This window comes from Elaeis guineensis, chromosome 13, assembly GCF_000442705.2.
Source record: "Elaeis guineensis isolate ETL-2024a chromosome 13, EG11, whole genome shotgun sequence".
Lineage (NCBI taxonomy): Eukaryota > Viridiplantae > Streptophyta > Magnoliopsida > Arecales > Arecaceae > Elaeis > Elaeis guineensis.
In genome coordinates, this window is record NC_026005.2 from 14,139,018 (window position 1) to 14,163,549 (window position 24,532).

At 34.6% G+C, this 24,532-nt stretch overlaps 2 protein-coding genes across 5 annotated transcripts; both read left to right on the forward strand.

Annotated features, from left to right (window-relative positions):
• Positions 1–215: 215 nt before the first annotated feature.
• LOC105056447 (protein ELF4-LIKE 4) lies at positions 216–2,127 on the forward strand. Its single transcript, XM_010938645.4, has 2 exons — positions 216–389; positions 1,431–2,127. Exon 2 carries the CDS (start codon positions 1,482–1,484, stop codon positions 1,821–1,823), a length of 342 nt encoding a protein of 113 aa, XP_010936947.1. The 5' UTR covers positions 216–389; positions 1,431–1,481; the 3' UTR covers positions 1,824–2,127.
• A 9,587-nt stretch (positions 2,128–11,714) lies between these two features.
• On the forward strand, positions 11,715–14,534 carry LOC105056448 (protein ELF4-LIKE 3). Of its 4 annotated transcripts, none has more exons than XR_012136297.1 (3): positions 11,716–12,480; positions 13,111–13,601; positions 14,135–14,534. XR_012136297.1 is itself a non-coding variant. In XM_073247682.1 (3 exons), exon 3 carries the CDS (start codon positions 13,154–13,156, stop codon positions 13,481–13,483), a length of 330 nt encoding a protein of 109 aa, XP_073103783.1. In that variant the 5' UTR covers positions 11,716–11,877; positions 12,392–12,480; positions 13,111–13,153; the 3' UTR covers positions 13,484–13,786. The 4 variants fall into 4 exon arrangements, 3 of the variants coding, with proteins under 3 accessions (XP_010936948.1, XP_073103783.1, XP_019709899.1); XM_073247682.1 differs by lacking the exon at positions 14,135–14,534 and having other exon boundaries at positions 11,716–11,877; positions 12,392–12,480; positions 13,111–13,786; XM_010938646.4 differs by lacking the exon at positions 14,135–14,534 and having other exon boundaries at positions 11,715–11,877; positions 13,111–13,786.
• The last annotated feature ends 9,998 nt before the right edge of the window (positions 14,535–24,532 follow it).

Sequence of the window (24,532 nt, forward strand, 5' to 3'; positions counted from 1 at the left end):
TATTATTGTAGTTTTGCAAAACTCCATTTATATATATAAATCCTTAAAACAACACCCATTAATTTACGCTCTCAAGTATTGCTTGAAGCCTTGGATCACCATACAAATTAATCAGTTATTACAAATAAATTGCTATATATCAAGACTTTAAATATATATATATATATATATATGTAAGAATCCAGAAAATCTAGAGAGAGAAAGTGGTCCTAGCGTGACGGACAAATCTACTCATTCTCTCTCCTCCCTCTCTCCCTCTCCACCCTTTCTCTCTCTTCATATATATTTTTAGTTTCAGGAGGCCCTGTACCTTTCCTCCCGGATTCGATTAAATCGCCGATACCTCTCTCTCTCGGATCGGCTTCTGAGAAATGTTCCAAACCTCCAAGGTAAGCCTAGGAGGAAGAAAACATTGTATAGATATATGGGCCTGAGTTTTTTTTGAAACAAAATTTTTTTTTTTTTCCTGTTGGGATTTGTGGTGATGGAAAAACCAACGTCCCAATCCATCTTCTTTGATCCTTTTTTGAAGTGAGAATGAGTTATTTGCGGCGATTAGCAAGAATTTGGCATCAAAATTCGATCTTGGTTAGGAAATACTCTGTTTTCTTTATTCTTTTTCCTTTGTCCGGGTGTCGTTTTATTCCTATTTCAGGAATTCTTTCTGCAAGATTTCTTTGTACGGTTGAGCATTTAGGCCACACCAATTGCGTCCTCTTCTCCTCTTCCAAGAAGTCTCTTTTTTTCCTGAAATTTTATTGTATTCTTTGTTCTTTTCTCCTTTCTTGCTTAAATTTTTCTTCCTCTATCGATTTTTTTTTTTTGATAGTACATTGGGATTTTTTATTTTTATCTTCCTTGAGTTTTGATCTTGGTGGTGAATGGTGATATTCTCCTTTGGATGTGAGCCTTCTGGTATGGGATTTTTCTAAAAGGTCGGGAGAAAACAGTTCTCTTTTATGGAATTCGATCAGCTTTTATATGCTCTCTGACTAAAAAGAAAAAGAAAACAATCTTTTTCTCGTCTGATTTCTTTGTGAAAAGAAGACCCGGAAGCCATGATTTCTTCTGTGTCCTTGTCTCTCATGCCTCCTGGTGCCTTCCGATACAACTCCAATAGATTCCTCTCTCTCTCTCTCTCCAGTCTTCTTCTCTATCCTCCTTGGGTTCCTCACCAGGCTTTCTGTTTTGGTTGAAGAAGAGATGGGATGATGGGAAAACTTCCTTTTTACCTCAGTTGTATCAAACTTTGTCCCCTCCTTGATGTTTTCCTCCCTCACTTGTGTTTCTTGTTTTAAGAGCCTCTTTATGTGCTTTATGAGGAGTTAAAGTTAGGTGCCATCTGGAGATCTCATCTATTTCTAACACTCTTCTCTTCATTGTGTTGTTTCCTTTTCTTTTTTTTTTTTTCTTCTCTAATTGGCATGCAGGCCTTGTTTTGACTCCCAAGCAAGGAGGAGGAGGAGGAAGAGGAGGAGTGGATGGAGGGGGACACCTTCTCAGGCCTTGTCAATGGTACCCAAGTGGACAACAAAGTTCTCCAGAATTTCCAGAAGAGCTTTGTCCAGGTCCAGAGCATCTTGGATCAGAATAGGCTGTTGATCAATGAGATCAACCAGAACCATGAGTCGAAAATCCCCGACAACCTCAACCGGAATGTCGGCCTGATCCGAGAGCTCAACAACAACATCCGGAGGGTCGTCGACCTTTACGCCGACCTCTCGAGCTCATTTGCCAGGTCCATGGAGTCCTCGGAGGGAGACTCAGCTGGCACTCTTAGGTCTGATGGGAAGGCCGGCCAGAAGAGAATTAGGCCCGGGTAGAGGCAAAGTGAGGCAGAGCCCCTTGTATTTTTTCCTTAGAGGCACACATATAATGGTGCTAGGATTGGACCTTGATAGCTTGGTAGAGAAAGAGAGAGAGAGAGTAGAGTCCAATAATAGGTGATTTCTTGCATTGTTGTAATCCTATCTAACTCTTCTTTTCTCTCTGCTCTCATTGAAATGATGCTCTGCCTGTGTTCTGAAATAGTCTAATTTTCTTCTAGTGTTCTTGTGTCTGTCCTATGGGCATACCTTCGTTGGAAGTTCCCATAATAATAGAGTGAGCATTACAGCTTTTCTTATAGATTGTTGTTGATCCTTACTTGTATGCTGGCTGTCTATCATGTATTTCTAATTCTTATATGCTCCTATTTTTGAAGCTCATTTTCTTTGTTTAGATTGTTGTTGATTCTTAATGGGAAAGAATTATTGTTTGTAATCCAATGGAAAAAATTGCAGAAGCCTTGTCAACCACAGTCATTTGTTATTTTGATGTCTGAGGCTTTCACCTTTTACCCTCCACTTTCTCTTGTCTTGAAAAGTTGGAGATCTGATCCGGGTTTTTATCGTTCTCTTGTTTGATTGTTCTTCTGTCATCACCACCATTAATCCCTTTTTAGGAGCCTTTGCCACAACCACTTGTCCCTTTCTGTGATCTCTATGCTTCTCAGCTGTCATGTGTTCTTCCTTTTTACACACTTTTGTAGAGGACTGTAGTGGTGGGTACTGTTTCCCACTTCATAAACCTACAAAGGAGATGGAGAGGCTCCTAAAGCCCTTCCCATTTCATAAACCTACAAAGGAGATGGAGAGACTCCTAAAGCCCTTTCATTTCATGGAATCAAACCTTTTCTGCAAACTAGGAGACCCTTTCCATCCTTTATGTGGGAGGGGAACATGCATCTCCCTGTGAATGCCTGCAAAGTTAGTGGGCTTCTGAAGATGCTCTCTATAGGACATCAACAAGAAAGCAACTTTTAACAATTTTTTGGCTTCCAATCATATACCACAAGGCAAGAATCTCAGATAAGAGCAGATGAGCTTTTTGACCCTTGTCCTGTTCTAGCAAATGGCAATCTCATGCATGTTCTTTGGTGGGAGCTCTAAGAAAATAAAAAATTGGAGAATGGAAAGCAGCACAGATATTCTCCAGCAAAGCACTAAAACACCACAGCAATCCACATACAGTTATACCCAACAGCAGGAGAAAGGTGCCCATAGGTTTCTTTAGAAAGAGAATATGCCAAAATTTATTTGCAAAGATAATAGTTTTCAAATTTTATTCAAAAAAAAAAAAATCATACTTTTTAATTCAATGATTAATATTCACAAAGAGATATATTTGTTATTCCAATGATTAATAGGTCATATGAGATCTTAGGAATACTGGCTTCGAAACTTAAGACCTCAACAACCAAGGCCAATCTGTTTTGGAATCACATCTTGGTTGCTGGACATGGAAGGGAGACCCACATGGGGCATTTGCCAAGAGTAATTGAAGTTTTCTGTGGGTTTAAATGATTGGTGATGGAGGTGTTTGCCACTATTGCTCAAAATGATTGAGGGGAATTAAGCAGGTCTGAACTGTGGGTAGGTATCCAAACCATGGTCTAACTAACTTCTTCCTATAGTTTGAAGCCACTTTATTTAAACTTGTCTATTCCCTTTCTTCTATTGTACATTTAGTTTGGGGTCTGATTCTTCCAAATTGTTGATACCACTCATACTTCCAAAAGATGAAGTCAGAGATTTTATTTGCCTGGTAAGGAAATGAAACATTGAAAGAAAATAACACTATTAAGCTAAGAAAATCTCTAGATGGTTAAAAAACTAGAAAGTACTATCTACTAACAATTCATTGTCCATATCAGTGATGGTAGATAGTCCTGAAAGTGCTGACACTTGACCCCCATCCTTCCCTTTTCAAACACTTGAAAGTGCTTTTGGTTGAGTTTTTGACTAAGCTCTGCTTTGTATATGATATTTTTAATGGAAAGACGTCCTTGGGAAAGAATTGAGAGGTACCCAATTGATAGTTTTGCACGCCAGCTGCCAATTCTTTAAATAACATAAGTTGCAGTAGTTTATAGTTTCGAAACCTCAGGCTCCATGCTAGCAATTTTTTTAAAAAAATCCTGATTGTTGATTTAGAATACATATGAAGCTTCTTCCAAGCATAAAATTAATTTATCTATTTTTCTTGAGGAATGCTTGTATTAGCTTCATTAGTTTTATTTTCTTAATCCGGGTACCTGGAGAAGCTAGTTGTGGCACAGCCCTTTTTCTATTTAACTACTAAGAAATGAAGAGTTTTATGAACCCTCTTAAGTATATAACATCTACTATGCAAAACTAGCAGTTGTGTCTATGCCTAAGCTCCTAGCTATCACTCCAAGGGTCATGGTTGATATTCTGATTTGGGCTCATTTCTGTAGTAATGGGATGAACTGGACTTTAGACATGAAAAAAATAAGAACTCAGCGGAATCTTACCCTTATATTTGTTGCATGTAGTCACACAGCTACGCCAGAAAAAATCATGCGCCAATAGCATATAGAAAGATGAAAGATTCAAGATAAAGATAGCTTCTCTCTCTGTTGTGTAATGGATTCTTGTTCGACATCCATTATTGCTCTTTTTAGGTTGTCAAATTCTTTCATGTATATTTCACTCCTTGCGGCAAAGGGAAGAGGAGCTGGCTATTAGCATCCTGTTTTATGCACTCAGAAAGTGGTATTGCCACTACATTTCTGTAAATAGAAAAACAAATTTTTTTCTCTTTTTTTTTAACATTTTTGTAGATGTATGTTGCCATTGGCCTTTCATCTAGGATATTCTCCAAAAAAAAACTGAGAAAAATGAAAAGAAAAAAAAAAAAAAAAGGATATTCTCTAATGTATTTGTGAAATATTTTAGACAAAAAAGAATGGCCGAATCCATGGGGACCATTGGGTTGGGAGGTGTTTAATTAATATAGGACTATACTTAAATGAATGGCTCAATCTACGAATCTTATAAAATTTTTAGTCTAATTCAGTAGGAAAATTCAAACATGCCCTAAATATTTTTTCTTTTCTTGAGTAATGAACTAAACCCAATTCAAAACCCTAAAATCTAGGAAAACATATGTTTCAATCACTTTGAATTTCACATCAGCAGTCAGTGTGCTATAATAAATTTTATATTAGCAGACATCTCAACCAACCACATCAATACATCTACTTTTTACTTGTGCACCTATGATATTGATTTAATAATCATTTGTCCTCATCCATGTGATACAATTTGTTGTTAAATTATACTTGATTAATGTTATTATAAGTTAATAGAGTGTCTACCATAGGTGTTCAATTTTATTTTGATGGAAGCACTCCTCTTGCTTTTCCCATCAAGATTATCTCGAGAAAGAAAAAGACAAGCTCCATAGCTGCTATCATAAAGGAGAAGTATATTTTTCAATTTTCGAAAAGAAAGATCATTTGATAATGATGGACGCAAGCCTAAATGGTCCGCATGGGTCATGCATGGGCCCATCCCGTGACGCAAGGAAAACAAAAAGGAAATCTATCAACATTAGCCGAAGTCCAAAGGCTGGCACTGGCCGAATGCCAACGCAGTTCCCTCCTTTAAGTAGGAGTTTCTTTGTGTTACCACAACGTCATCTTATCAATAACACTTATATTAATTGAAGTAGTTTAAGATATCAGATATGCCCAAGTTATGGATTAGTGTTACTAGACACAACTTTAGTCTCTTTTTTTTCTGGGGGTCTATGTCCCACTGCCAAGTCCCTAAACAAATGACTTGCTTACCTTTGCTCATAGTTTAGGCATCGTGGTCTTAGCAAGTATAGGTTGGCTCCTCATTTGTTTATTGGTAAATGAACGAGACGGAGAGAGGGTGAAAAGATTCCAAGCTTTCTTTATATTTATAAAGCAACCTTAGATTAGTAGGACTTTTTTAAAGACTCCAACCTATTGCTCGGAGATTTATAAAGTGGGATTCCGTTGAGCATGAGCTAGTACAACATCCCTAGATGAAGAACAAGCCTTAATTTGGGATGGAGTGCATTGAAGTGTGCATATGGGTGCACGATTTGCCTACCACGTTTCCCTATAAAGGATTATAGAAATGATAGATGATATATTAGATTCCCACATAATTTTTTGCACGGTTTTTTAGAAGCTAAGATTTTAATGGTTGTTGGATGTGCAACGGTTTTGCATGTGGTGACTGCGATGCAAAAAATATTTGGTAGATTGGAGCATGAGAATATTGTAACATACCATTAGTTAGCCCATTGGTCAAACCAAAATCTATTTATTTCTCATTTATAAGATTGGTGGATTATTTTTAATGAATATTTATAAGATAAATTATGCTCCTGATCTCTGAACTAAGTCAGATTTTTTTGAATGGTTACTGGACTATAAAAATTTAAATTTTAGTCTCTCAACTATCTAAACTGGTTTAATATTATCGCACAATTCTGATGATTTTCTCTCACCAAAAATTCGATGTGGCAACATCCAGTATTTATATAGCGCTTATATAGCATTACAATCTAAAAAAATCGATGCGGCGCTTATGTGGCATTATTTATTTTTTTCTCATTATATTTTTCTTTCTTCTTCTTCTTTCGGTCTCTTTTCTTTGAGGAGGATGGAGTTATGAAGGGAACGGGTTTGAAATAAGAGGAGAAGATGATGAAACCGACATTGACTCGATGGGAGGCATTGGGAAGAGGCAATGGAAAATACATGGAAGAGAAGAATCGAGCAAAGGAAGATGGGGCCATGGAGGAAATGAGGTTTTTATTTCTTTTTTCTTTTTTTATTTGGATTTTGGGGGTGAGAAAAAGCAAGATGGAAGATGAGAAATTTGAAAAGGAATGGATAGGGAGAGTTCAGTGAGATAGAGTCATGAGAAATAAAGAAAAAAAGGTTACGAGGAAGAAGGAGAATAAAGCCATGGAGGGAAGGGATTTCCTGCTGTTTTTTATTTTTTGTTTGGATGTTGGAGATGAGAAGAAGAGAGATGGAAAATGAAAGATTTTGAAAAGAAGACGAAAATTTGGAGAGATGAGACATTAGGAATTTTAACATTTGGAGAAAAAAAATGACCACATCAATGTCGGTTGAGCTATGCGAGTAAAGAATAGTTCACATATGCACTGAATTTTGTCACATCAGATTTTCAATAAGAAAAAATCATTGGAATCATGCCTGAGGGCAATATTAAATTGATTCAGATAGTTAGAGAACTAAAGTTTAGATTTTTGTAGTTTAGAAACTATTTAAAAAATCTGACTTAGTTCAAGGATCAGGAACATAATTTATCAATATTTATATTTTGTATCTTAGTTTTAACACTTGTCTTTGAAAGAATCAACATTTATTTTGAAAAATACTGAATATCTTCTAATAAATTAGGTAAACCACTTGATTTAGGTAATTACCTTTGATGACCCCTATAACTACATCTTTGCCTCTAGTATAACCAATTTGATATACTTTTATCATGTGCTATCCAATGCATTATTTTATTGGTTAAAATCTCAAAAGATATGTGATAATATGTATATGTATATCTGTATATATGTATGTGTTTCTGTTTATTTATCTAGATGCACATCTGAAGTTCAGTCCAATGACGGTTAAGTTTAGAGGTGGAAAAAGGTAAAAAATTCGACCACTGACGTAAAAGAAGGTTTGGACGTTATTAATGCTAATGTTCTACTATGATAGTGCTCAATGATATCTTTTAGACTATTATAGACTAGTTGGACATTTTGAGAATGTTTGGATTGGTTTTGGAGTAAAGCCTGATTTACCCAACACTTAGCATGAAGTCTATTTTAATCATTCCCAAGTGTTAGCAACTAACCTTTTAATAGAACAACATTGTATATACTAGTTTCATTGTCGTTCGAGCCTATTTTGTTTTCATAATGCCCAGCAAAACTCAAATTAAAAATATTTGTTCAGAAAAAAAATCTGGTTGGAAAGATAATTCTATAATCATGGATGGATTAGTTTATCGAGAAGCAAACTATATCGCCAATTGGCTTGCTAACTTGGAGTTTAAAATTCATGCTAGGGATGAGTGGATTGGAAATTCCCCTAGAAGGAATACTTAGAGCTCAAGCCGGTATGACTAAAACCTTGTACAAATGATTGATTGGTTTAGGCCTTCCTTTCTACCTTGCAGATGAAAAAGAATTTTTTTGAGGAATAATGGAGGCTTGAAGACCACCCAGCCTTTATTCAAAGTGCCAAATCTATATGAAAAAGAATATTTGAAAAGTTTGACATAAATACAATTATTAGTTGAGAAAACCTTGGAAATTCTCCAAGAGGAAGAAAATGATATCAATATCATCTTACTACTTAGCCAAATTAGAGCCAACTTAAGTTTTTGATTGTATATATATAGTCATTCATCTTATTATCTTTCTAAACATTTGTGTGCAGTGTGCTCATTTGACTAAAAAACGGAATTTGCCTTTAGATAGGACAGTCAAACCTTACTAATTTTTAAACAACGGGACATTATGGTCTCTGGAAGGCAATGAAGAATTTACGTTTCACCCCCAAAAATTTATGGACTTTTTAATTGTTGGAAGTGATAAAAACTGAAGAAAGACTTTCACTAAATCAAGAAGTTAAAATAGTAGGATGGAAAGGATTTTGCATGATATTAGTATTAAAGTACAAGCACTCAAAAAGATGAACAACGATCGCTTTTTATAAAGTTAAAGTGCTCCTTTATCTTTGCTGTTTCTCCTTGGACGAAGTTGATTGTTGTTTTAGAATATGTAGGGCTGCAAAAAAAAATGCTAATTATTCCTATTGGTGTTTTGGTAGAGGCTAATTCATCTTGTTGTTGCCAAATGAATCTTATGCCTCTTAACTAAAATGGCTTAGCATGTCATTATAAAATGCTAAAGTGATAAACAAAAAAGAATAAAATACAAGAAGGGATACATGGTTAATGTATAACTCTTCCATTGGATTTTTTTATAACACCTTCTCGCACTCATATTACTTAAGAATGTGTTTGGATTGGGAATAAATGAGGAGATAACTTTTTATTTTTGGAAACGAATCTTCTGTACTTAAAAAGTATAGGATGCGGTACATACTTCGAAGATGTCCATCAAAAGATGAGTAGCTACGTACGCTTGCACGCGTGCGTTAAAATATTAAAAAAAAAAAAATGAGTAAACTCCAGAGATATTTGAATAGTTTAGATAAACATCACATAACTGTTTTTTTTTATGGACGTTTCAATATATGCATAGTATCATGCGGTATATGTACAGTACCGTACGATACTTTTTGAATAGCACAGAAAATTCCGTTCTTTTATTTCTTCTCTCATGGTACCAAATAATCATTTGGACTAATGAAATAGGACTATTCCATCCTTATAACACTGGAGGGAATATCCCTGCCACTTGCATCATAAGCCCATTCTACAAGGAAGGGTGGAATAGGCTTATTTATTCCCACAATATGGCCAATTACCATAAAAACCATTTATTTTTCTATCCATTCTTTTAGATAAATAAAAAAATTAAAAGATAATTTTGTGATTGTAAAAAAAAAAAAAAAATTATATAGAAATCTAATGCATATTAATGCACTATATTCCATCCCATCATCCCATCCCACTTATTTCTCCAGCCAAACACCAAGAGATTCCTATCCCATAAAATGAATTCATCACTTCTTTACTACCCAAATAACTTTCTTTTTTTAGAATATGTTCCACAACCAAATGTGGTCTAAAGATCTATATAGAGGAGTTGTACAACAACCATGTAACCTTTTTACACAAGATTTATATGCTGTCTCAGTGAACAACTCTAAATCCATGAATGCATTCCTCAAGGAAAATATTTGAACCCATACCATAATGATTAATGTCATGTTGACATGCTCATGAGGGAAAATACCATCCACATATTGCGCAAGCCAAACTAGCACCTGATTTTTTTTGGGGGGTCCCATATTGAAAGGTTGCATGATCAAAAGGATGCTAACGTGATTCACGTATAGATGTGCCATTTCTCAATAAATATAAAAACCCACTTTCTAGAATAATGTTGTGTTCATCCGTTTTCCACATGGCATGATTTCAGCCGTCAAAGACCATGTGATCATGCCTCGTCTACCCATGGCCATCTTTCTCCCACCGGATTATTGAACTACCCCTGACCTTCCTTCTTTTTACGATGCCACCATAGACCTGGTCCCAAGCAACTGGTCCCCCATATGGGTGAGAGGGTTTGCCTCTGGGCGACAAAAAAGTGGGGTACAAACTGCTGCTTTTAGTTGTATTACCCTCAGGTACAAAATTAGTTAGTTTAAAGTTTGCTAACGTGGACCATCATTAGCCGTACACTCCGTGCGACCTCTGGGAGGATAGCGTCATCTGTCGCCGCCCATCTCGAATTGGCGCGAATCTCCAGACAGATCCTGAATACCTCTCCTTTTTGATCGTTCGAATATTTTGTACGGTGAGATATCGTCTATACAGAGTGTTAGGGTGTGCGAGCCAAACACCCAGCTTAGGTCAAACCTTGTACAAAAGGAAATATGCCCAGGTTCTAAAATAAAGTTTTTTTTTTTTTTTTTTACCTAATGGGAGACTTAGAGGTCTCATAGAAGTCGGTCAAGGCTGGGCCAGGTTTACCTGAGGCCAGGGGTGGTGGTGGTGACACATGGTGCGTCTTGTGATTAATTCGCTGCCAGATGGGTTATGGACAATAGACTACAGTGTGGTGGATTCTCACCGAAGAAAATGCAAGCCCAAAAGCATGTTATTGAGATGGAGACACCGACGGTGCTCTCACCTCCCGCAGCTAGACTCAGGAAATTTTTTAAGAGAGCAGCGACAATACCATGCATGGAGGATAGAAGAAAGGAATTTTATAATATTAAAATTATTAAATTGGTGACCTATCATAATTTGCAAATTAAATTAAATTATTAGCAAGTATTATGATCGCTCAAATATATATTCTATTTTTGATCCGTTACTATACATACCTTATATATATATACACACAAACACATCTCGAATAAGTTTTAAAAAACAAGATTACGAAAAATATGTGTCTTTCATTACATTTAATGAAAATAAATATATACTGAATCAAAACTTTTGCATGATTTTTTGATTAAAAAATTTATATATAAAAACTTGTAACTAGAATTATAGATCGTCGATCAAGTATTAAATTGATAAGATAAATTTTATTATCTAAACTTGTAATTATTTTATGTACGGATATTATAAAAGCAAAATAATCACAAACATATCTCAAAAATTTGCTATGTTTGACAACTATCCAATTATGTATCATAGAACTCCACTATAAATATAGATAGGTGAGTAAGAGTTTTAATCAACTTTAATTTAAAACCCAAAATAAAATAAAATAAAATAAGCAAAATTGCAAATGAAGGTGCTATATTTTTGCTAACAACAAATAATTATAAATTTAATTATAGATTGTTGGTCAAAGTAAACATTAGAAATAATTTTTATTCAAAAATTTGTTCAAATTTCTACCAAATATAATACTTTATTAACAAAATTAGTGAGTCTCGTTTTTCTTCAGATTTCACTCTTCCAATAACCACAGCATTAACAAATAAATTAATATGATAGTTATTACTCGTTAAATCATAACTATTGATCAAATATATAATTATTATAACAGCCTAGATTCATCATTCTAGGCTCACAAGTTGAATAGGTACAAATCGGGGGCGGTAGGAAGCGGTGAAAGATCGCCTAAGCTTCTGATCGGTGAGTACACTCCCACCAAGCACTAAAGAATAGAAAAGACCACTCCCCACCCGGCCCCAACAATTTTTTTTTTTTAGCTCGAGGACCCTCTCTGGACTCCAGTGCCCGGATTCGTGCACATCGGCTCTCATCTCGCGCTTTCTCACGCCTCCTTAGATTTCCTCTCCTTCTCCCCACCCCACCCTCCCTTTCTTTCTTATACGGCTCTGAATAAATGCTTCAGATTTCCAAGGTACGCCAATAAAGATTTATGTGTCGCCCTTTCTTCTCTTCTCTCTTATCGGATTTGTTGTTGATGGAGATTCCAATGTTTCCGGCCTTCCTTTTTGATCGTTTCTCGAAATAGATTTTTGTGATTTTGGAAGATTGTCAAGTATTTCGCATCAAAATCCGATCTTTATTGCTCCCTCCTTTTTTTTTCCTGAAGTTTTAGATACTCCCTTTCAGCTTTTCTGCAAATGGCTTGTAGTTTTTCTCTGGAGAATTTTGTATCAAAATTCGATTTTTATTGCTCCTCTCTTTTATTTTTCTGTGTTCTTTTTTATGTTTATAATGTTTCACACTTTCCTATAATTTTTCTTCTAGATGGATTGTCGTTTTTCTTGAATATTGTGAAGAGTTTTGTATCCAAATTCGATCTCGGTTTCTCTCTTCTCTGTTTTCAGTTGTTGGTATAATAGTATTCTTTTTGTTTTTTTTTTTTCCTTTTTTTTGTTCTGTGGGTTTTGTTTATGTTCTTGTTGCAGGAATTCTTCTGCAAGATTTTTGCGTACGGATGAGCATTTGGACAAGCAATTCTGTCCTCTTGATCCTGCTTCTCACCAGAACGAAAAAGGTCCTTTTCATGTCTATTTTTTCCCCTCTAAAATTAGACATTTTTTATCCTTTTGCTCCTTCTCTGTGAAATTTTTGCTCTGCCATCTCTTTTTCAGTACATTGGCTGTTCTCTTTTCTTTTAAAATCTTTCTCTTTATTTTGTGTAGTAGTTCTCATTTCTCAGTTGAATGTGAGGTTTCTGAAGTGGTTTCTTTTTGTAAGGAAAAAAAAAAAAAAACTCTGGAAAGCTATTCTTCTTATGGAATTGGCTCAGCTTTTCTATACTATAATACACAAAACCCTGTTTGCCATCTGATCCCTTTGTGAAAAGTAGACTCCAAGGCCATGATTTCTCTTCAGTCTTGTCTCTCATGCCTCCTAAGGCCTGATTCCACTCCACTAGATTCCTCTCTCTCCACCCCCATGCGCTTCTATGCTCCATTTTTTTTAAAAAGTTTGCTCCCAAGTAGTTAAGGTTATTTGTACTCATTTATCTTTCCCATTTTCATCAATTTTTTTCCCTTTTTAGTGTCTTCCTTACTTGTTTTTCTTGCTTTATAATACTTTGGGACCATTTAGAGATTCATTCTTTCCCTTCTTTTGCCTCTCGAGACTCTTATGTTTTTCTTGATTTCATTTCTATCTGTAGGACTGGTTTTGAGCCCACCTTAATAAGAGGAATAGGAGTGGGAATGATGGAAGGGGACACCTTCTCAGGCCTTGACAATGGAACCCAAGCGGACAACAAAGTCCTCCAGGCCTTCAAGAAGAGCTTTGTCCAAGTCCAAAGCATCCTGGATCAAAACAGGCTATTGATCAATGAGATCAACCAGAACCATGAGTCGAAGATCCCGGACAACCTCAGCCGGAACGTCGGTCTCATACGCGAGCTCAACAACAACATCCGGCGAGTCGTCGACCTCTACGCCGATCTCTCCTTCTCCTTCACCAAATCCATGGAAGCATCATCGGAGGGGGAGTCCGACGGGAAGCCTGGCCACAAGAGAAATAGGCCAGGCTAGAGAAGCATAGCAAAGCAAAGCTTTTTGCCCGTCCAATACTTTCCCGGCAGCATGGAAACTTAATAGATTCACGGAAAGAGAGAGAGCAAACGTAGCCTGCTCTTCTTCATAATAATAGGTGAGCATTTGCCATGTTGTAATCCAGTGTAATAACTCTCATTGTCTTCTATCTCATTCACATTAAGCTCTCTGCCTACCTTCTGGACTAGCCTAGCAGACTCTGTTGTTGTTAAGTGTACCTATGTTTCTGGTTCTTGTGGGCATACCTTTTTATCATGGAATCAAAGTCTTTTTAGCTTAAAACTAGGAAATCTTTTCATCATTTGTGTGAGATGAATGCCTGCCAAGCTTAGTGGGTTGTCTGTAATAATGCTTCAAGACATCAGCAACAAAGCAACTATGGATATATATATATATATATATATATATATATATATATATATATATATATATATATATATATATATATATATATATATATATATATATATATATATATATATATATATATATATATTATTTTTTATTTTTTGGGGTCTTCCAATCATATACCACAATGGGAGAATGCTATATAATCTCAAATGGGAAGGATAAGCTTATTGACCACTATTTTGTTCCTTGTCTTATGTTCTCTTTTGGATGGAGGTATAGAATGGGAGAACATGGGACAAGGGAGAGGAAGGACGGGAAGCTCAAAGAAAGCAGTAGAATATTGCAGCCAGATGGATATCCACAAACAGTGATGCCCAAGAACAGGACAAGGGGTTCAGAGGATCCTTTGGTGCTTGGAAGCTACACCAATGCTTTATCTCCTCTACTGAAGTTGTTTGTTTTCATCCTCTGATGCTTGAAAGCCACACCAATGCTTTATCTCCTCTACTGAGGTTCTTTGTTTTCTCCCCCATGTGTGCAGTACATGCCACAAGAGAGATGGCTTCTCTCTGGGGATGGATTCCACCACCCTCTAATCTATGTTGATTGTTTTGTTGTCTCTTGGTGGACCTATCAACACCAGCTGGTTTGCTTTAGAATAACAGTTTGGTTTAGCACACAGGGTGAGACCCACGTGGGTCCTTGCTTGTTTTACAATCCGAATCAAAATTGAAATCAGAATAGATCGAAATGAAAATTAAAATGATCATACATGTTTAGCTCATAAGTGAGATCGGAGTCGAATTGAAATTTAAATACTAAAAAAGAGTAGATATTGGATTTTGAAAGATCGAGGCATCTTATTTTTTCCTTGGAATTAGAACAGAAATGGCACTCCTCTCAATCAAAAGTGATACTCCTCTCAATCAAAAGACTGAAGTGGAAGTCACTCATTTTCTTTGCTATTCCAATGTCCAACTCCCACCGGCTAAACATAACCCAAATTTCTGCTGGGGAGCTGAGTGATCAGGGCTTTGCTCCTTCCTCCTCAATAATGGAGCGTAGGAACTTGAATTAGAATCTTGGCATGTAAGCTGAAACTACTGGAACTGTATTTTGGAGGGGGGGGAACATTAGATTGATGCCTTGCGGAAAAAGACAGATATTCATATTTAGAGATGGAAGGTGACAAATATTATCCATGGTTTCAAAGAACCTACTGGAAAGATACAACTAGATACGTTTTCTAATGCATGACTCTAGGAGAACATGTACATCATTAAATATAGAACAAGATATCCAGGTTTGGAGACTAATATTCCTGCCCTCCTAACCTGTCTCAGTTTCTTATATAAAAGAAAAAACTATTTCATGTGAGTAGGTGCAAGCAAATTATACCTCGATTTAGGCATAAAGTGGTTGTAGGACTTGGAACAAGCTTTCTACATGCCGGACGGTATTCATGAAAGAGACGTGATAAAGAAATTATTATGCCGGCTAAAATTATTTCTATAAATAATTAGTCCAAGAAAGAGCTCTGATAAGCTATTGTTTAGTATAGATATATTTATATACTGATTTTTTATTTTAAGATAAAAATCGGCATTACAAAACTAGGGAAGAAGATAAAGTATTTGTATCTTATATTCATCGTTAACATAATATAGACACCAATAATATAGCCTAAGACTGTAGCTAGTAAAGAAAGTGTAGCAAGACTAATAAGAAAAAATTAATCATATTTGGTTAGTGCAATAACAAAATCTTAAATATGTTTAACAAAGAAGATATTTCAAGAGATGCTTTTAGCTATTTAATTGCAGAGCCAAACAAAATTTAACATAATTTTTTTCTATTCTCGAACCAAATGTAGCTATGAACCTTCGTATTGAAAAGCAAGGAACCAATTTACCAAAAAAAAAAAAAGCAAGGAACCACGGGGGTGTAATAGCCTCCCACCAGTTTCATGATTCCTCGTTCTCTTTTTCCACTCAACACCAGTTTATTAGATAAGGTGTGGATTGGGTGGTCGGTGGTCCCAATAGGTCCATTTGATTATTTCATGCTCGTTAACAATATTGCCTTCAGCCATCCCATTCAACTGCTGGGTCCATTTGTTTCCCTTTTTTTAATTATAGAACAGAAGGATCATGCCATTCTACTACGAATACATCGTACAAAATCAAAAAAATAAAATTTGAGATTTTTTATGAAAAATCTTGTGCTTTGTTTCATATTGGAAGTAGAGGATTAGGATAATTAGATCCTGATTTTTTTATTTCTGATCAATCTGCTGCTCTATTTCTGCATTTCGTTCAGTCAGTTGAATTGGATTTTCTGCCAAGGTGAATGATAGAGAAGTATCTTTCAAATTTGATCCTTTTCCTCATGGACTTTTTTTAAAAAAAGAATTGATATCTTTGTATATCAGTGTAGCTACCTATCAAATATAGGATATGTTGCTGTAAGGCTCTAGAGGAAAGTGGGCGAAATCGATGCTGAATCGAGCTGGAGTGCTGCTGAAGATCAGATCGACATAGACTACGAGTAAATCTGCAAAAGAAGTCCTAGAACCAGTAAAATATTATTCGATTTAAGATCCTCCGATGCTTAAGTTAGTCGAGGCCTTGAAAATAGATAGTAGAAATGAAAAAATTAGAAGGCAAGAAGAGAGATTTTGGATGAGCAGAATGAAGACTCTTATTCTCTTCAGTAGAGGAGTCGAAAAAGATTCAGCAAAGTCTCAGCTCTATGAGTTATGACTTACCCTTTGGAGAGTACCTTATCTCTTTTTATGTAGAAGAGGCTTGCTTAGGCCGTTAGGAGAGTTTATTAAGCTGTTAGTTTGTTATAACAAAATGACTAGCTAATATAGAGATTGTAGATTGTTTACTCATGTGGCAACTAGTTATAGTATAGCTAGAAGACAACTGCTGTTGAGTTGAATGATAGCTGTAAAATAATCGTTTATGTTTTAGAGTCACATCGGTTCTAGACCAATATTCCTTATGATAGATCAGTAAATAGCTAAGCTGATCATCATGCTTTATTAGGAATCATTTTTTATCAGCTCAGATCGGTATATAGTTGAGCTGAGAGTTGAACAAGATCGGTATTTAACCGATCTAACTTAGAAGTATATTTTGATCAATATAATTTTTAGATAACTCTGATTTATATGTATCAATAGGATACGTTTTTTAAAAAATAATTTTGATGTAGATCAAATATTTTAGGGAGTGATAGATTACTTGGAAAAAAAAAAAATGGGAGGGGGGAGGGGGTGGGGCCTTCCACTATCATCGTCATCGTGTTCTTCTTCTTCAAATAAAAAGAAAAAAGAAAGCCTTATCTTTAGTATTGAGTTAAGCATGATATGTGGATAAAGCAGACGAGGTCTATGTTAATGTGTTGTGCTAAAGTTTATGCCTGTATATAATTAGTTGGCAATTGTTATTTGCTACATAAAAAAATGCTAGATTTACACTCATGTGTAGATAAGAATCTTATAAATATTGCCTGAACTACTACATTCCACAGCCCTAAATCATTTCCTTGTTATTTCTCACTTCATGCTTCCCCTTTGTTATTTATGTCTCCAGACTTGCATTTCTTTCTTGGGCAGCAACCTATTGATTCCCAAAGTGGATACTTTGGATTTCTTGAATACTCTATTTTGCACGATTCAAAGTCTTAAAGGCACTTCTCCACTGATCCATACAAATGCTAGACTTATTTTGCAAGAAACTTGGCATTTTTAATCACCAGATATTGTTTTGTAAGATATTCTAGCTGTAAAGTCACCTCAGACATAGATATGAGCAAATCTTTTCCTAACAGCATTAATAATGTAAGATTGGACAATATCTACCCTGATCAAAATTGTGCCATTTCACCATGTGAACTTGACTATAGACTTGGACCAACTTTACATGTATGTTTACCAAATTATGAATTAGGTTTTCAATCAAAAAAATATGAATTAGGTTCTGTTGAATCAGTCCTAAATATATGTAGAAGACCTGATTTTTTTTTTTTTTTTTAAATATTTTGTGGGATATAATTACAACTTGGATTAAGGCTCCAAAGGAGCCAATTGGAGCTTGGGATGGTCCTCTCGTTTGATCTGGTTAAATTACAAGGGTAGCGATACTATCTTTATAGCCATATGCCTTTAAGTTTGGCTTATGAACAACATATATCTTCATAAATAAGCTATGATTCTTAGGCTTTCTCTAGCTTGAGTCATCAATTATCAAATCAATAGATAAATTCTGCAACTTTTTTGTTGGGGATATGGGTGGATTACCAGTCCCTATATATGTTATATAACTATCAGGGCCTTTATACAATTATAGCCATCTTAAAGTCACATGTAAACGTTTATCCTAAGTTATGATTTATCTCAGGTTGTGATCTATTGGACCTTTGGCAATAAAATTTATTTATTTTTACTATTGTATAGATATAAAAGGATTAAATATTTTTGAGCAATGATTTGAAATAATTAAATAAACTTTGTAGTAGCCTTACATGAATTTCACTATGAAAAAAAAATAAAAAAATATCTATCATTATAGAATAACTAAGACTTCTCATAATGACCACGATGGAAGCAAACTATAGATGCTTATCTTTGAGTATCTTGCAACCTATCTTTCTATCAAAAAGGAGAGAAATTGCTAACTAATAAAAAATATGTTATAATAAATAAAATAAAGTCAGGCATTTGGATAAGAAAACCAGGGAATCAATCCCGGGTCCTTAGGTGTGTATTAAGAACTAAGAAAAGTGGCAAAAAGATCACTAGGGCATTTCTCATTATTTTAATCCTTGATGCTTTGTTTTAAGGAAACAATAGGACTCACGCTCGGTTGAATTAAATATCTAGGCAAGTCAAGCTTGGCTTAGCCAGTGGCTATCTAAAGTCTTCTCCCGCATTGGAGAATCTGGTGCTCCATAAATCATGCTAATAGCATGAGTCTAGAATAGATTCGGGTTGTATCTTTCGCATGGAAGGATGATTCATTTTTTTTTTACATGAAGATATATCATTGGATCATGCAAGGGCTATTACAAGATCCATGCAAGCAGCTGAAAGAGAGTTTAGAATGCTTTGAGATATATGTGTAATATTTAAATTTTCAAACTAGCCCAAGCATTTGAAAAAAAAAAAAGGAAAGAAAAGAAAAGAAAGAAGGCCAGCACATGCTAGAAAAATATGTGGGGTGGGGAGCAAGTCCGAACATATCTCTTCTTCTTCGATTCTCCGGAGGATGAAGCTGACCTTAAGCCGGATTTTAAGCCCTCCCAGCTTTATTTAGAGCCTCCCAAGTTCATCTTGACTTCCTCATTATCAATCCCAAGCTCCATCGGTGATTATCAGCGGAAAAAAAAAAAAGCCGTTACTTTCTTCTTCTTTATCGAATGATCTTCACTTTGTGCCGTCGGATTCTAACCCAATAGTCACCGAAAAAGCAGGCATGAAGCTAGTTATTGTTGATTAATCTTCCTTCTTTTCTTTCTTGACCGTTGATTCATGAATTCCGACTAAATAATCATCGAATTTGATTGAAAATTGGATGCCCTACAAATTCTTCTACTTTCATATTTAAAACTCGATTGCCTTCATTTTTTTCCGATTGTTCTCACCACTGGCACATGTTGTCGGTCCTCAGATTCTTAGTTGCGGATATGGATACTATTTTGAAAGTGAGTTGAAGCAAGAGCCGATAACATAAATTTATATTTTTATAAAATTATTATTTAAAATATAATTGATGTAAGATCTTAGAATATTGTTAGAATTTTGTGAGAGATTAAAATTGATTTTAGTTAGTTAAATTTTGAATCTAATTTATTATAAATTTTACTGTGATACATTGATATCGTTTTTTGAAATATCTTACGTGTTTGTGAAGGAAGTTCTCCATAAATATGCAACGATTGTCGTAATCTCTGAACTCGTGATCTTGAATTAGGGATGTGACACTATGTGAGACGTGACCTAATGGTTGAAGTTACAAAAATATATTAATTATTTTTTTATATAAAAGATACAATTCAAATCTGCGTGCAATAAACACACTCTCTCTAATTATTATATATAAGTATAAGACTATATACATCTGTCCTTTTTCATGTCTCATGGTGATTGGAGCCATGTGCATTAAGATGTCATTTTTTTACCTCTTTATATAGGTAAAGTTTTGATCTACTTTTCAATTACCACATTTTCATCACCCCTGTTACAAAAGGAACATTCTATCAAATTTATCTAGTTTCCAACAAACTATTTCAACATTTTACATTACTGCAATGCTCATCCAAAATACCTAACATAAAAACTGTGATGAATATTGAGCAAATGCTATCAATTAATTCCAAGGATTTTGAAGTTGTATGTCACCTAAAAATCAAGCTGATTAACAACTATGATCAATATGATTTTTTTTTTCACTCAAATAAAAACGAAAGTGTTTTCATGAATTTGATTGTTGGGACATACAATAAGAGCTAACATTGTAGACACTTAAATATAAACGTACAAGAGGGGTTTTCACAAACTGATTAACTTCATGGCCTATTTTTATAATAGAAACACATGGCCAATTTGAGAAGCCTAATGATTGTGAATAAAAGAAATCTATATGTAGTTAATTACTAGTTAACAACACCATCATTTCTTGTGGATCCCACTAAAAATCAAGTAGGTGAACGAAAAGAATAAGAAAGATGCTTTTGGTACTCCTTTCTTGTGTCGACAGAAGTGGGTCTAAATAAATGGACGCAAAAAGGGGGAAGAGCACTCTTTTGTAATTGAAGGGTCGATCGTGCATCACATTAGTAAAAAAAAAAATTTTATGCACCATAGACGATAAAAAACACACGCATGCATCTGCAGTAATTGGCTCATGCACAGAACTAAAACATGATGTGTGAAAAAAAAAAAAAAATTTGATCTCGTACGTGAGTCAATCATCATGGATGATGCGTGTGATTCTGCATCGTCTACAGTACACAAAAAATTTTTCTCAGCAAAAAAACTCATAACTAAATTAATCAGATAAATATACAATGATAGGTACGGACAAAAATGGATCGTTTGGTGTCATCCATGGGCCCGGCCCATAAAAGCAGCAGGCAATATGGAAGAATTTTGCCAATCAGCATATCCCAAAGTCCAAAAGCCAACCGGCATGCTGCCCTTTAACTAGGTGTGGGCTCATGTTAGCACCGTACTATCTTATTAAAAGCCTAAAATTGAAGTTGCCTAACGCGCATTCAAGACTTGTAGTAGCATCATTAGGGTTTCATCATTTTGTGAGACTTTTGAGTGTCCCTCCACCAAACTCTTAAATAATTAATCAGCGCTATCTACTTTAGGAAATATTTAGTTAAATAAATTTAAATTTTAAAATAAAAATAAAAATAAAATGAGTGATTCTCATTCTAATTATTTAGATAAAAAAATTTTATTCTCATTTTTATTTCAAAAAAAAATAAAAATGTCCCAATCTTCTATAATCTAATTTTTACTTTTTTCTAATATTCATATTCTATTTTGATTCTAGACATACATAAAACATATTGAAGAATATCGTCAATTTGATTTTTATTCTTATTTATTTTGATTTCGATTCTGATCGCAAATCAAATACATCCGAAATCTCTGTTTGGTTCGCAATTAGATTCGAAACTACAATTAAAATTGATTAAAATGAGAATTGAAATAGCCATATCTTCCAACGTATTTAGTTCGTGATTGAAATTACAATCGGAATCAAAATAATATTTAAAAACTAAAAAAAATAAAAATTAAATTTTAGAGGATCAAAACATCATCATTTTTTCTTATATTTAGAATAAAAAACATTTTAATTAAATAATTATAATAAAAATCGTCCATTTTCATTCTAATTCAAGAGTTCAATATTTTTACAACCAAATATATCCAGAAAGTTTTTCTCCCCTTCAGCATCTAAAACACACACATTTAATTTGCTTACATCGGTTCTTATCGCGACAGACTATGGTGTTATATATTTGAACTGGAGTAGGACCACCTCAGTCTGCCAGATTTTAGATTCTTGTGGCAGGCGATCTCATGACCTCTCTCTCACTTTGGCTGCAAAAATGCTAGGTCTTTGCCGGACTCAGACAATTTGGTCACTATCTGGCCCCTACTTGGAAACCTACGTGACAGGTCGACAATCTGACTTGACCGAGATGCAGTCTAACCTGGAAATTTGTGCTCGGATTGAACCTAGAAATCCTAACGTGACCCACACTCATCAATTTTTGTCATGAAATGCATTTATTTTAATTTAGGTAATTCCAGGTGAAATAAGCCAGATTTGGGAAGACAAAAGATTTAATTATTTTCTCACAACGCATTAGACAGTGTTCGAACCAGCATTCATATACTCAGATTTCCATGCAACGTTGCCATGGTTGATGCAATGCAGCACCAAAAGCTCCTCCTCGGCTGTTCCATGATTATGAAATTGACACTTGCTGCGAGGCATATGTGGAAGCTAAAAATTCACTTTGATTTTTTTTTTTTAATTTATTTTTTTAGTTGATGTGTATTTCAATCGGATTAGTGCTGCACAAACTTTAAGTCGGATGGGAATTTACTTGATCTAACCCGACAATTTTATAATTTGGCATTGATTTCGGAGTTGAACCTAACCTATTTTCTAATTCCATCACGGCGATGAAAAATATTTCAAATCCAATTGATTAGTTAAATCAGGCCATGTCAGGATCAACCATGGCTTAGAATCCATTAGAAAATATTCTAATAGCCGGAAGTTGATCAGATTGAGTTTGTAGTTTTAGGTATCATCTTGTGGCCAAAGACATGGCAATTGATAATCGAATAAAAATATTATTTTTATAAAAATAAGAAATATTAATTAAATATGTATTTTCATTCAAAAAGTTTTTTTTTTCCGATTTGGTAAGAGATAACAACGATTGTTAAGATACAAACATCAATAGATTAATTTCAAATAGAAAGTATTAGTATTTTTTAGAATATTGCAAATAAAAATTCAGTGAAAAATAATAAAAACTTAAGTATGATTAAATGAAAGTAGATGATTGAAGATAAGGATGACTAAAAGGAATTAATTTAAGAATTCATATGAGAAACTAGAAAAAAATACTCCTGAAGGAGGGAATATTATAGATTGGGTTTGGCTCAACTCGGGCATATTTTTTTCTTGACCAAAATTGGACTTGAGCAATGTATGGATTCAGTTGGGTTAAAAATTACAAAATCCAAATCAGACTCAACTTTTAAATCAGGGGCAGTTTTGGCCTTGACCTAATTCATGGGTCTTTGAAAAGGGATTGATCAAGTCTAATTAGATTGCGACCAAACTGGATCTTGGGTTAACTTGAACCATTTTGCAGCCCTAGATTTGATATAATACATTGGTTGATTTTCTTTTCTCAAAAAATAAATTAAAAAAAAAACCTAAAAAGCAGCTCATTAGGAAGGTTGACTAATTCTTTGTGCACTACGAGCGGTGTAGAAAATCTGACGTAGAGTGCACCGTCTCATCCGATTGATCCACGTAGTCATCATTTTCTAATATGTATTTAATACTTTGTAGGTTGATTTTTGTATGAAGAAAAATATCCCCATCACGAATGTCATATTTTTGTCTCGGATGTCATAATATTACCTCAGATGTCATAATTTTTTTCCAAAGAATAGGGGCATTTTCGTCATTCAAAATTTTTATGATGAAAATACTCCTACTTTTTATAAAAAATTATGACATTTAAGGTCATATTTTGCCTCGGATGTCATAATATCGCCTCGGATGTCATAATATAAGAAGGGTATTTTTGTCCAACCACTTTCCAACGTGTATTTAATGTCCGTAAGTCAGCTTTTTTATTTAAAAATTTTGAATAATGAAAATGTCTTTGTGCTATGCAAAAATTATAACATCCGACATGAATATTATGATATCCTACATGTCGGATATCATAATTTCATGCAGGATATTATAATTTTTTGCAAAAGATAGAGATATTTTCGTTATATAAAATTTTTAAATGAAAAAATTGATCTACAAATATTAAATATATATTAAAAAGTGGAGACTATATGGACCTATCGGATGAGATGACGCACTCCACATCCGATTTTCTACACCACCCATGGTGGTGCAGAAAGAATTTCCCCAGAAAGGTAAGGTCAACGTGTATGGAAACTAGGTTAGGGACCCAAAAGTAACTTTCACCGATCAAAAAGCCTTAAAGACTAGATATCAGGTAATCTTCCTGATTACTCATTGGCTTGATAGCCCACTCGGCTTGTCTAGCCCAGCTTGAAATTTAGCAAGCTTGGACATTAAAATAAGCTCGTGGGACAAGCCTGCACACACACACACACACACAAAAAAAAAAAAAAAAAAAAAAAAGACTTAATTTGAAATCAAGAACGATCTTGAAAAAAATTAAAAAAATATATCCTAATTCAATCCTAGATAATTACATATATTTAATATATATTTTATATATTAATTATGTTAACTAATAATATATTATAATAATAAATGATTATACCATATGGCAATGAATATATCAATATTTGGGTATGTTAGGTGGACCTTGTAATTAACATTTCAAGACCGAGCAAGGTCTACACAAAAA

Bases quoted from the DNA above. Each gene is read 5' to 3' on its own strand.
- LOC105056447 (XM_010938645.4), top strand. From the start codon at position 1,482: ATGGAGGGGGACACCTTCTCAGGCCTTGTCAATGGTACCCAAGTGGAC.
- LOC105056448 (XM_010938646.4), top strand. From the start codon at position 13,154: ATGATGGAAGGGGACACCTTCTCAGGCCTTGACAATGGAACCCAAGCG.